At 39.5% G+C, this 13,566-nt stretch overlaps 1 protein-coding gene across 5 annotated transcripts in view; it reads right to left on the bottom strand.

The window, feature by feature from the left end:
* The window catches only part of LOC145999010 (regulator of G-protein signaling 9), a 304,822-nt gene that overhangs the window by 81,402 nt on the left and 209,854 nt on the right, over window positions 1-13,566 (bottom strand). For all 5 annotated transcript variants that reach the window (XM_083135882.1, XM_083135883.1, XM_083135888.1 and 2 more), the window contains exon 6: window positions 176-292. In XM_083135882.1, coding sequence (XP_082992008.1) covers window positions 176-292 — 117 coding nt within the window. The remainder of the gene's footprint in view (window positions 1-175; window positions 293-13,566) is intronic.

A 13,566-nucleotide genomic window follows, 5' to 3' on the forward strand; every position in this document is an offset into this window, starting at 1 on the left:
TAAAAGGAAAAATAATGCAATATTGTCCATACTATAAGAACACAAAAGCATTTGATAAACAATTGAATTCGTTAACAACTTAGAAACTAATAATGTCATCTCAATGCAGCAATCCGCAAATATTACTTCTGAAATTCAATTCGTATTTAGTCTGTGGAAGTTTCAAATTACTTACAATCTCATAATCCTCCAACGCGTGCTTCTGCTTGTTCCTCAAAGAGCGCTTTGCAAGATAAATGGCGTACTCGATATTGTCTGGGCTGTGGTTCTGTGAGGCCCAGTAGTAAGGCGTCTGAAAAGAACCAAGAGAGAAATTATTAAATCAAATTTAATATGCTGTGGACAAAATATGAAACTGTGGTTTAAATGAAGAGAGCAAAAGATTTTCACATATTAAAACTTCACTCCAACTCACAAGAAATATGGGCACGTTTTAAAATTTGAAGCATGCATATGTCCGAATCAACTTCAACACCTGATTCGCAAAAGACCACAGAATTCCAATTATGATGCTGACGTGCATTGTAAACTTTAAAATAACCTTATTATTTACAAGGTACATTATTTTTAAAGTTATTGATATCTGTTTAAAGGTTATTATACGTTCGTGTCGCATTTTCTTCCATAAAAATTACCGAATATTAGAAATTTATTTTGCAGAATTTCATGGAATATATGATCGTGAAATAGCATGGTTATATTATCACTTTCTTTACATTACATCACTAATGGTTATAAAAAACAGAAATATGTGTTTATATGGGTTCTTTACAGTGAATTTCATAATTTACATATGAATGACTTAACTGTGTTGGAACTTTAAACAGCAACATGTTTAAAACAAATTCTGAATGGCCAAAACATAAAAATTCGTTAGTAAAAGTAAGGCCCTCTGTAAACCATATCTGTGAGGCCATTATAAAATATGGACAATTTCCATTTCTAGTAAAATACTAAACTCAAACAAATGTTATTAGTATTGTGTAATTATGTGTACATATCATATAAACTTGGCTGCAAACCACTGAGAAAATTGATACCGTAGAGAACATCAAAACAAATATTCTTGTTGATAGCTTTTTGTTTTCTGAGACCTGTTTTAGAGCGTTAGTACTCTACGGAAACGGGATCATGCTAGCCGAGAAGCCGACAGGATGAGACCCCTGAGATTAACATTTTCGCTCAATCTATGCTTTGTTGAACAGTTTTTAAAAATAGTAAACATTTTTTTGAAAAGTACATTTATAAATTTTTCCCCTCATCTCTTTAGTCCTTCAGAATCAGTTTCCAACAGTTCGTTAGACATATATCGGATGGGTGACGCCTTATGCCCTGCCTGCCGGAACGAAGCGACCTTATGCCTTCCATCGTCAATATTGCAGTCATTCGGTTTAGTACATATGTAGGTAGTAGGTGAAAATATAGTCAGATTTACACCAAGGATATGTGCAATATTGATGCTTTGAAAAAAATAATTAATAACTTTAAATGGCAAAGATTAATGGATGATATTCAACTTAGAACTTTCCTCACAATTCATGGCGCGAAATCACGCCGCATTGTTTCCGGAAAAAGTTTCGGAGTTGTCAAGAAACTTGGTAAGCATTGCACTTGTTTATTGACTGGCTTTATTTTACTTCGCTTTTGTGCCACTTTTGGCTAATTTGCGAAGATGGGGATGAGTGATGATATGATGAATGGTCAATCAATAAACATCCATGCCCAGGATGGGATTCGAACCCGGGACCCCTGGCGTCGTAGCACGATGTTCTAACCACTTCGCCACGGGGGCCGACTTGCAGTCTTTGTGGTAGTGATTCAAGGTACAACTAAATCGATAATATGATAAATTATTTTCATGCACGTGGCGTTTGTTTCGCTACGCGCTTGCCATCGCTTGCTGGACCTTTCGGCAAGGTTTCCCATACTGCCCTGCGCCGCTGACGTCAAATTGCATATCACCCATTTTAGATTAAAATATATGATATTTAGAATTCGGAAAACAATTCGCGTTTCTGGTACGATGACTATTGGAAGTATTGGCTAGCAATTTGCGAAACACAGGTAAAAAACAGCCAGAAACATTGCGTGCATTTGGCATAATGACGAGTTTCTCTCCTGAAAATGGCACTTGGGGTGCGGCAACTGTATACGGAACTTGTAGAGCGAGGGAAGTACGCAGAGAAATGTGAGAAAGACATAGTTAAACTTCAAGGAGTGCACTTCGCTTCCGAACACGTTAAATAATTTAAAAGGGCCTTGTCTTCGAGGTTAAACTCGACGGCGTTGAGTTCTTGAAGAGACCCGGAGCGGCATTTTTACGCAAAGGAAAAAGCTTTCGCCTTCCGAAGAGATTGAAGATTTATCACTATTCCAGGCGTTATTCCCCGAATTGAGCTATAACACCATTACGACTTCTCTCCAGAGCTCGGTCTGTTGATTTTTATTGTATCGCGTGAGTCCTCTCGACATTTTGATTCTGTGTGGAGTCCACACCATCTTTTACTGTCGAGTTACCGGCTTCGACTGAGAGATCACTTGAACGAAAATCTGATCACTTTCCACGAATGTAGTCGGCTGTGGAAAGTCTAAAACGTTGTTCGGTGCTTGTGGATTCAATGTCTGCTTTTAGTAGTAAGGGTAGTAAAAACCATGGTTCGAGAAACACATGCAGCACATTGAGATGTAATGTGCGATTCGTAGTATTTATTTTACGTAATATACACAAGTATATTACATAACTATAACTAATTGTGTAAGATGCTTATCGTATTGCGCTAACATTCAAAAGTAATTTTCGAGAAAAAAGATCCCCTTATGAATGTGGTTGCGATCAAAAATCATCAGCACGAATCAAATTATCAACACGATTCTTACTTTTGACGTAGAAATTGTGTAAAAACAATTATTATTTTAGAATCCAAAATTATACATTGATATCATGTAAGATTGTTTTATATATTGAAATTTCCAGTACAGCAGAAGCCATTTTAAACCGGAAAGAAACAACAGTAAAACAGTACACTAGTGTTAAAAAAAACACACACACAAAAAACAAGATAAAATAAAATAAAGTATAAACAAGCCAAGACAGTACCAAGGTAAACAGATTATTTTCACAATGCAATACTTATGTACAATTTTTTTCTAAGTTGGTGATAAAAGACGAACTGAATATATCTACTTGATTTGAGATGATGTTGAATTGTTTCGGTAGCCTATGGAATAATGAACGTTGTATGAGTGAGAGTCTGGGAGTTGCAGTGTGGTAAGTTTCCTTGCTCCGTGCTTCATGTCTAGGCACACTGAGGGAGAGTTCGTGGAGTGGGATGCTGCATTGGGTTTCCATTAATGATATTTTGTAGTAATTTCATATCTGCAACGTATCTACGTGATTCTTGAGTATTTATGTTTAAGTTTACAAGCAGATCTCTCTTAGGTAGGTGTCTCGGGGCCGGCACACTATATCGAACGATGGAGAGGAAAAAGCATATGCAAATGCATATTTATATGAAAATAAGTTGATGTGCACATTTTTGTACCCACAACGATCACCGAGCATATACTGTATTTATTTTTCATCTCCTCGGTTCTCTTTTCTTTATCTTTTCCGTCTTTCTTATTTCCTTTTTCCTGGATTGTATGAAATGTGGCAAGTACGTCATTCTTACCTCAACAATCGACTAAGCTGGCAACGCCGTCGCAAATGGACAACGCGTGGATGATCTGGAACTTGATGTCTCTGACATTGTTGCCCTAAAATACAGTCCACTTGTATCTTGCGAAGTGGAGCGTGTGTTTCTGAATATAAAACTATTCTAGCTGAAAACAGGAGTTTCAAGTTCGAAAATTTGAGACATGTTGTTATCTTGAACTGTAGTGTATTGTGTTTCATTTAACGCAGAACCATATTAATTGAAAATAATTGTGTAGCGAATGAGCATTCAGAATAATGCATATTCATTGCCTGGCATGTAATCTTTCATAGTTTGTAATATACAGCATTTACAAATTAAACAGGTTTTTAAAGTGCATATTTAAGTGCATAGTTTACACTTTTTAGTGCATATTTGCATGCATATTTTGAGTTTTTTAGTGCATAACTATCCGAGTCCTAGTGATTTCCAAATTTATTTTATTAAAATATGAAGCAATATATGCACAATGCCATTCATTATCAGCCACGAGCATTTTTAAGTCGTCTATATTTTGCTTCTTTCTGATTGTCTTCTTGATTATTTATACTTTAGCTACTTCACATTAATCAACATTACATAATCATCTATACTTTGCTTGGGGCTTATAAAGAGTGACTTTCCCATATAACACCCACACGTCACCCTCACTTACACGTAGCACACCCTGCAAACTGCATTCCTGCAGGTTAACAAGTCTCTGGCGTCTGCATCTAGGGTCAGTATAATCCTTTGTAGGGCTATGTATTGTCTTGTTTTGACCTAGGAGCCCCTTGACAGCCTCAGCTCTTAACCCATGCAAGGGTATTTTTATATTCTCAGAGAGAAGTGTCTATTTTAGCATTGGTAAGGGGCTTGGCCCCATATAATGTGACTGGTGCAAATAGCTTCTTGACGCACCCATAATTTTCATCTCAAAAACTATAAAAAACAACAACTTCAACATCCTTTCTTCTAAGTATCAATATTACGATTCAGGGTGACCACTCTACAACCATGATAAAATTCAAGTATAATTCCTGGTTTTCAGGCGAATTTTCCAAGAATTCAAAGTTCAATTATAACACCGTTAAGCCTTGTTTCCATGATATGAAAAACTCAATATGCTGGCCAAGGCAGAAATTTATTTTATTATAAAACATAAACTAAACTCAACGTTTCAACCTTCTAGCAAGGTCTTCTTCAGACTCTGCACCAAGTACAAATGTAACAACGTACAAAACAGGACGATATATATACACAAAAATTACTCCCCTCCAGACTATTAGAAAGTTGTTTTCCTGGAACATTTTAGCAGGTGGCCTTCCCTTGTCAACTGTACTTTCGCCTGACAGGCGATTTAGTTAAACATTTTCTTTCATCTGGAATGTGGTTGGACTCTTTATCTCACGCTCTTTTTCCTTCATTCTTCTTCCTTCTTCTCTCCTCTTTCTCTCTTGTCCTTTCCACTCTTTCTAACACCTTCTTCCATTCTTTGTTTATCTTTCACCTTTCTTCTCTATTTCCTTGGACTCCTTCCATTTTCTCACTAGCATTCTCTTCTCCCTTCCTATCTGCTTAGCCTCATCCCACTCTATGGTATGTCCTGTTTCTCTCGTGTGTTTAAATATCGCATTTCTCTCTCTTTTAAGTCGTACATCATCCCTATGTTGTTTCAACCTGTCTTTCAGCCTCTTTTTCGTTTCTCCTATAGACACACTCTGACATTCTTTACATTTCACTTCGTTGATAATCCCTTCCTCTTCCTCTTTTCGTTTTCCTTGTTTGCATTCTTCGCTATTCTTAAGAATAGGATCTCCCTGTGCCTAACCTATTTCTTTCATGTCCAATTATACCCAGGATAACTCCTTTACATTTTGTAGGGGGTGTTAAGGGACATTTGACTCGTCATAGTTCATGTAGTGAGGCATTTATCAGTCACATAGTTACACATATTATTTTATATCTTCTGATCCCATTGCAGTCCCAGAATGATTTTTTGATATGTTTTAGAGTATGGCATGAGGGACCAAATATGTTTTTTTCACGATTTTTGGTGACGACGTGTTTTGAGATATTCAAGGTCAAGGTAACGTGACAATTATATTTTTATCTAAAGGTAGGCTTATTATATATCACTGGAAAGCTTGTTCAATTCCCTGTACTATAAGCTTTATTTGACCTTCCTGGGCGAAATAGGGGCGGAGTTACAGCACATTTAGTATAGCTAAGCGGGCTCAAAAAGGGCAATTTATACGAACTTTGACCTTGAATAATTTAACAATTACAAGACGCACCATACTCTAAATTTTTATAGTTACTAAGTACCATGCATAGTTTCAACTCCCCAAATTTCATGAAAACCGGAGTTGGTCAGGTTGTGGGCTGTGTTGATTCCATATGGAATGACTCAAAGGGCACTAAGAGAGTAAACGGATTGAGATAATTTGGGTTTTATTTTCGACGTAACCTTCTCTTCCTTGCTCGATAAAAATACAAACTAAACTGTGAAAAACTTGCCTCAGGGCATTTATAAATATGTATAAATTCAATGGGATTTGGATTAATAAAAGTTGCAATTTTTCACTTTTACGGATAAAAAATTCACGCATAATTTCCGGAGGCAATAACACGCAGAACTACCGGAATTCAAGGAATTCCCGGTGAGTAGGCACCATGCGATTTTAATGTTAGGCAAAAAGAAGCAGGGTCATTCAAGTAAGCATAAATGTAACGATAGATTTATTTATTTTGTGTTTTAAGTCCACTTTATGCACAGTAAGGCTAATGGGGACTGGACCTACAGTTTAATGTGGGATCCGAAACACTATGTGCCTCCAACGGGTATCGAACCCGGGACACCCCGATTACAAGGCGACGACGTTACCACTATGCCATCGCGGAGGCCCTATATATGTAACCAAATTATGCATTAATAATAATAATAATAACAACAACAACAACAACAACAACAACAACCTGAATGACAGTGGATCAGAGATCATGGTGCAACCTATGTTGATACTGTAAAGTTGAAGTCCTGGTTCGAACATCTCTTTACTTCAAAGAAAGTTCCCTCTGCCACAGGTGTAAACAACCAGGCGTCACGTCGGCGTGGAGACGAGAATAGCCTCCCCTCAAACCTTTCCCACCAACAGCGTCCGCTTTAAGAACTGGTAGCACCTGTCAAGTCCACGTGGAGTAAATGCGATGTTGCCAATTCAGTTTCTTTAGAGATTTCTTAACGTGGGGTTGAGAATGCGTTACCTTTGGTAGGTTGTGTTATTATGTTGTGCTATTTTTTATACAATGTGGAGACCTTGGGAGTATATCGTCACAGTGAATGTCTAAACACTGCAACAACGCTTTTTAGATAAACAGGTGATTGGTCGAAACCAGATACGCGTCCTGTCGGCATCCTCTCGAGCTGTGTCAAAGATACCGAACTGGCGTTCGAATATTGACTTCGACTTTACCCCTATTGCAAAAAAATTGAAGAGGCAAGAGGTATCCTCCCCTATTCGTCCTGCGTCACTGCTCTGTCTAAGCATCCGACTAAGGATCGAATGGCACAGAACTGTCAGGGATTCATGTTTCCCCAGACTCCATAACTTTTTTTTGCGACTTCAGTTTGATAAAGGGATTCGACGTTTCAACGGTCCGCTTTTCTTGCCCCTAAGCGCACCCTTCAGAGCCAGCTCCCATTCCCCCACCCCCCTTTCCCGCGGTGAGTCTGAATGTGGGTCAAGATGAACAGCGATCTCCCTCCCGGCGAGAATTAATCACGGACGCCGAGCGGCAGTCAAAAGTCGAAAAGTCAGCATCACAGAGCGATCTCGGTTGCCATGGCGACCGGACGACGTTTGTTAGAGCCGATACATCACTTCTCGGAAGAGGTAAAACGTCGCGGACACAAAGAAACAAGCGGAAGTGGAGGGGTTTGGGGAGGGGGGCGTTCCGCGTGCCCGGAGAATAATAAAGCGTCGTTGGTAAAAAGAAAGTAATAGAGAGTTGCTTGCGAAAGACGCACAGAAGCCATCGTTACATCGGTTATCGGGGTATTAACTTTTAATGATCTGTATGTGTGTACTGTTGGGATAGTTTACGTTGCTTTTAGGGATGGACGATATCGGATATTTGATATCGCGATATATCGTCAAGAAAATATCGTCGCAGATGAACCGATATTTTTTTCCGTATGGTGATATCGGCTATACAGGGTGATTCAGAATTCCTATTACGCACTTCTAGGGGTTGTAGAGGGGACTTAGTAGATCAAGTTCTGATGAGGAACCCATGTCCGGAAACGTACCGTTTTGGTACTACACAGATGACAAGATCACATAATTTCACATCTCCCGCTTTACCTGTGTCACTACAAGAGCTGCTCGATGTGGCGACCCTGAAGTTGTTGCAAACAGTGTACCTCCGAAGGATGTTTGCATACACACGCTCAAAAATACATGCTGAATCGTGTCTGCTGCAGCCAGAACTCGTGCAACCAGGTCTTCCTCCGACACTACAGGAGTCTCATAAACAAGACTCATCATGTGGCCCCATACAAAATAGTCAAGAGGAGTTAGATCCGGTGATCGTGGTGGCCAAGGACGTGGTCCACCGCGACCTATCCACCTGTCCCCGTATGTTTGATTGAGATGTCGTCGGACGTCATGGGAAAAGTGTGCTGGTGCGCCATCATGTTGGAATCACATGTTCTGTGTAAACAGATTGTAAACAGAGGACGTTGGAAGCAGCACACATCGCATCAGGTGACAGAAAATGTGGCCCTCCGTCATTGTGGGTTGCCTACCGTGAAGCAAGAGATGTGAAATTATATGATCTTGTCATCTGTGTAGTACCAAAACGGAACGTTTCCGGACATGGGTTCCATATCAAAACTTGATCTACTAAGTCCCCTGTACAACCTCTAGAAGTGTGTAAAAGGAATTATGAATCACCCTGTATATACAGAATGTGTGTGTGGGTGTGTGTGGTATGGTAAAATATTGCACTGACCACAATTAAAAATAAAAGTAGTTAACGTTACACTTAGAAAACTCCTGGTCATTTCATTATCCGAGGAGCCATACAGTAATTATTTCTTTACATCATAGCCACTGTAAAGAAAGCAAGACCTAAACTTTGTAAGTTTTCACAATGTTTTTCCTAAATTTATACCCCTCGTTCCAACTTTGAAATATGAGACGTTGAGTTAGGAAACAAACAATATCGATTTTTTTCTATAAATAGACACAGGCACTTGATCCATAATCTCTCTTTACAGTGCAAGCATGCAACAGTGACAGTAATGACGTGATTAGTTATGTCTTTTCGTCTCTTTATTCGTGAACAAATAACACGTTAGGACGTACGCGAAGGCCCGGCACATTTTCTTCGCATGTGACAATTCGTTTTTCTTTTTTCGGTACATCATAAAGACTTCCTATTCACGAACAGTCGAGAAAATCGATGCAAGCGCCACTGCGTGTCAAGCAACACGGCAGGAAGTTAAAAGAGAATGGTTGTGCATTGGTAACGGAAACGTTTACAGGCTTCATCACATCCATGGCCGTGGCGGAGTGGTTAGCAGAGCGCGCTATGACGCCAATGGTGCCAGTTTGAAACGCAGCCTGCCTGGGCAAGGGTGTTTGTTCTATGTTCTTTGAACTTCATCAAGTTCACCATATCATCACTCGTTCTCATATTCGCGATTAGCCAAAATCGGAAGACAAGCGGCGTAAAATAAACAAAAATCTATATATATACGATCTCGTATAAATGGATTTATGTGTGTATATGTGTGTGTTTGTTCAGCAATAACTCTCGAACGCCTGGAGCGATTTCAACCAAACTTGGTACACGTATCACTTGCAACCTGAAAAGAAATACTGTGTGCGTATGACACCCCTGGCACCCCTAGGGGTGGGGGTGAGAAGGGGTGACATGTAAAAATAATCGAGAACCACCGATATTAAATTCCGCACAAACAGACATCCGTGACTCTATGCAATCCGCACAACGATAGTGTTTCTCGGGTTGTCTAACATTCAGGCTGTGTTGCGAATGGAATCCATTGTTTTCGCAGCACTCCCAATGTGGTTCAACTCCAAGTTCATCACCTATCGGCATGGGGGGGGGGGGGGAGGGTGAGAGGGGGTGAAAAATAAAATGCCACAAATGACCTAGATTAGTGTGGAATCCATAGTTTTTGGAGTCGCTAAGCTAATTGGTGACATTCACAAACACATTTAAAATTAGTTACATTTTACACTATAGTTAGAATTCATTATTTTCCTGTCTAATACAAGATTGGGATAAATAAATACCCGGGCAACGCCGGATAATCAGATAGTATAAAATACAAATCTACTCCCATTTGTTGTTAAATGATGTCCAATCCTGTCGGCGAATATATCGTTACTATATTTGGCGATATATTGTCACGATAGATATGGATATATGTATAAGAGAGTATGGTGAAATATTGCATTGACTACACTAAAAAAAAAGTTGTAGCGTTACACTTACAAGATTCGTGAACATTTCACTATTGGTGAAGTCATATAATGCTTGTTTTTACACAGGGTGATCCAAAAATGGTAACAGAAATATACATTAATCAATGAATTTCTGCTACCTTTTCGGGCCACCCTGTATCAAAAACCTCGCCCACACACAAACATATACGTGGGCAAAGCACAGTGGACAATCTGGAAGACTAATTTGAGGGGTGGTGGTTTGTATTGAGCATTAGTGGGGCACTACCTTTTCGTCAAAGATGTTTACCTACTGAAACGATGATTATCTTGCATAAAACGACCACCTTCCCCTTAATCAGTTCAACTCAGGCCATAAGGAAGCATGCTCCACTCTGCCCCTCTCCTCCACGCGGGAGTATGATGCACAGGACACACGGTTCTGCGCAGGTCCTTTTTCATGTGGTCTCACTATACTGTTGGTATATTGCAAGAACACAAAGTCAAGAGATGAAACACTACGTGTACAATGTGTACGTGTACAATGTGTACGTGTACAATGTAGCTATCAATAGTCTATCTTGTCTTTTTCCAGAACAGCATATGCAGCTGATACGTTTATATGTGATGATTCTGTCGTTGTTTTACATGTGTGCGAATTAAAGGCACTTCTCATAAGATGGTGAACTTTCATTGTGTCATATATCCAAATTGACTAATATAACAACATATAGTACAGTGGGATCCATGAGTATTACCGTGCAAATTGTCCATCACCATGTTAGTGCACTTTATTTGACCAAATAAGAGCTTCCAGAATTAAAAGAAAACTCAAAACAAGCCATTGACAACTTCTGCACCAGCATACATAAAAATCCATCGCTTAAAACACATAGGATGTAAGAAAAAAATTAATGAAAATAGTCATGAAAAATTTGCACGGTATTAATCATGGATCACACTGTATGTGTTCCTAATGTCACACTGACGTTCCTCCCTTGACTCAGAACGCTCTAGTGGCGGAATTCGGAAGCACATCCGACGAGCTTTGAAGCATGTATTCTCATATTGCAGTGTTACCACCTGTTTAGCAGGAAGAAAATTCTTGCCATGAATTCCATAAAACGCCGGGTATAGAGCACACCAATGTCCATTTACAAGGTTCGCCCATAAAAAAACAGTAATTACCTTCAAATGACTTTATCACCTTCAAAATAATCACCAGAGGAGAAAATATACTTTGACCAGCGTTTGTACAGGTCTTGGAAACACTGCTGATAGTCATTGACAGTAAGTGTTTGCAAAATACGCGTACCATTTAATTTAATTTCAGCGACGTCGTCAAATCTTCGCCCTTTCATAGCCATCTTAAGCTTCGGAAAAGGGTAAAAATCAGCAGGCGATAAGTCCGGAGAATATGGAGGGTGATTGATCACTGTCACTGAATGCTTAGCAAGGTATTGTTGTACAGACAATGCGGTATGAGGCTGAGCATTATCGTGTAATAGAAACCATTGGCCAGAATCACAGAGGTCTTTCCTAACCCGCTTCATCCTATTTCTGAGTCGACCAAGCAATTCCTTGTAATACCACTCATTCATTGTTTGATTTTCAGTGCACGAACTTTCTTCACATTGTCGTCATTCCTTGACGTTGAAGGGCGTCCTAATCTTGGTTCATCCTCGACACTTTCACGTCCACCTTTGAAACGATTGTACCAGTCATACACCTGGGTTCTTGATAATGCTGCATCACCATACACTGCCCGTATCATCCGTAACGTTTCAGTAAACGATTTACCCAATTTGTAACAAAACGTTATGCTGTAACGTTGTTCCATCTTGGTGCGCGCATTTTGTACGCCGCAGCACACGACCTGCATCTGACACACGCTTGCCCCGATACCGACTGCCTGTCTTTATGGGCGGACGTTGTATATTCAACATGATATCGATTTAAGTAAGAAATACTGTCAAAGTCTATATAACTATGTCTATGTGCACTCTTTGTCCACGGTCTCCGTGGCCAGGTCTTATGCATTCTTCGATTCATCATTCATCCTCATCGTTGCGATCACATCAAGAAGTAGAAAAGTGACGTAAAATAACAGAAACAGATTAAGAATGATACCTTAAATGATTTAACTGTGATCTTTCACTTTCAATAACCCTACCCAGTGTAAAAACGTATTATTTTCAAGTGTATCTGGAAATAACTTTTATTGATTTATTGTTTTTTACTCCGTAGACCCTTGGTTGATTGAATGAATGATTTGCTTTATGTTACTTCGCGTTTTGTGCCACTTTTGGCTAATTTGCAAAGATGGGGATGACTGATGATGCTATGAAATTGATGAATGGACACTCACAAACATTCATGCCCAGACCGAGATTCGAACCCGGGACCCCCGGCGTCGTCGCGCAATGTGCTAACCATTCCGCCACGGGGGCCGACACAGACCCTTGGTGAAAGGGCATGAAAACGTCAATTACAGAAATTGTTCCATTTTTTAACATTTTATTATCTACAGACCGAATTTATAGGTGCTAAAAGTGTCTAAAATATGTTATTTTTAAGCATGAACAATATGTGTTAAAAATGGAACCATATTTGGCAACATTTTAAAAGTATCTTACGCATGTTGGCATATTTGCACATAACAATCAATGACTTTTTTTCAACATATGGCAAAATGTAGGAGAGTTTCTTTCTTTACTTCGGAAATTTCCAAGTTTCTGGAGTGAATTTGGTTCATTTTATGTTTAATGTTGAATCAGAGTATCTGACCGGGGACAACCGATTGATCAAACAAAAGCGCATTGTTTCCAGTCTGTATCTAAAGGTCTGTGGCTGCAATGCACTCGGAACGAAGTTGCGAGTCCCATTAAGAATCTGTCGTCCCTGATCTCACGAACTGGATCGCACCTGAGCATTGTTGCCAGAGTCCTTACCAGGACATTAAAAATGTTTGCTTGCGTCTTCATCAAGTGTGTTTGTGATTGTCGTTTCATTATTTCATTCTCATCTTCTCAATTAGCCAAAAGTGGAAGAAAAGAAGTAAAATAAATCAAATCATGCCACTTCTTAAAAAAAACAAAAACTCCCGAGGTTATCACAAGAACCCAGACAGGCAAATTGCAAAAGGAAGTTGTCTGGATGACTACGAGCATGCGCAGTTTGTGTCTTCCCCTTTTTCATCTTGAACAAACGATCTGCTGATAGCCGGGAAAGGAAGTGGCTGTGTAACTTAGTTTTCCACTTTGTAACAACGTTATTCTCTGCGCAGGTTCATTAAGATCGATAGAGACAGCCTTTCCTGTCGTACATCATCACCGGAAATGAGCGAAACAAACATTCCATATTTTTTCCTACATTTTCCCTTCTACGGCTTGAGCATCCACGGCAGAGATTTGTTG

The sequence above is a fragment of the Lepisma saccharinum genome, chromosome 14, assembly GCF_977018435.1.
Source record: "Lepisma saccharinum chromosome 14, izLepSacc3.1, whole genome shotgun sequence".
Lineage (NCBI taxonomy): Eukaryota > Metazoa > Arthropoda > Insecta > Zygentoma > Lepismatidae > Lepisma > Lepisma saccharinum.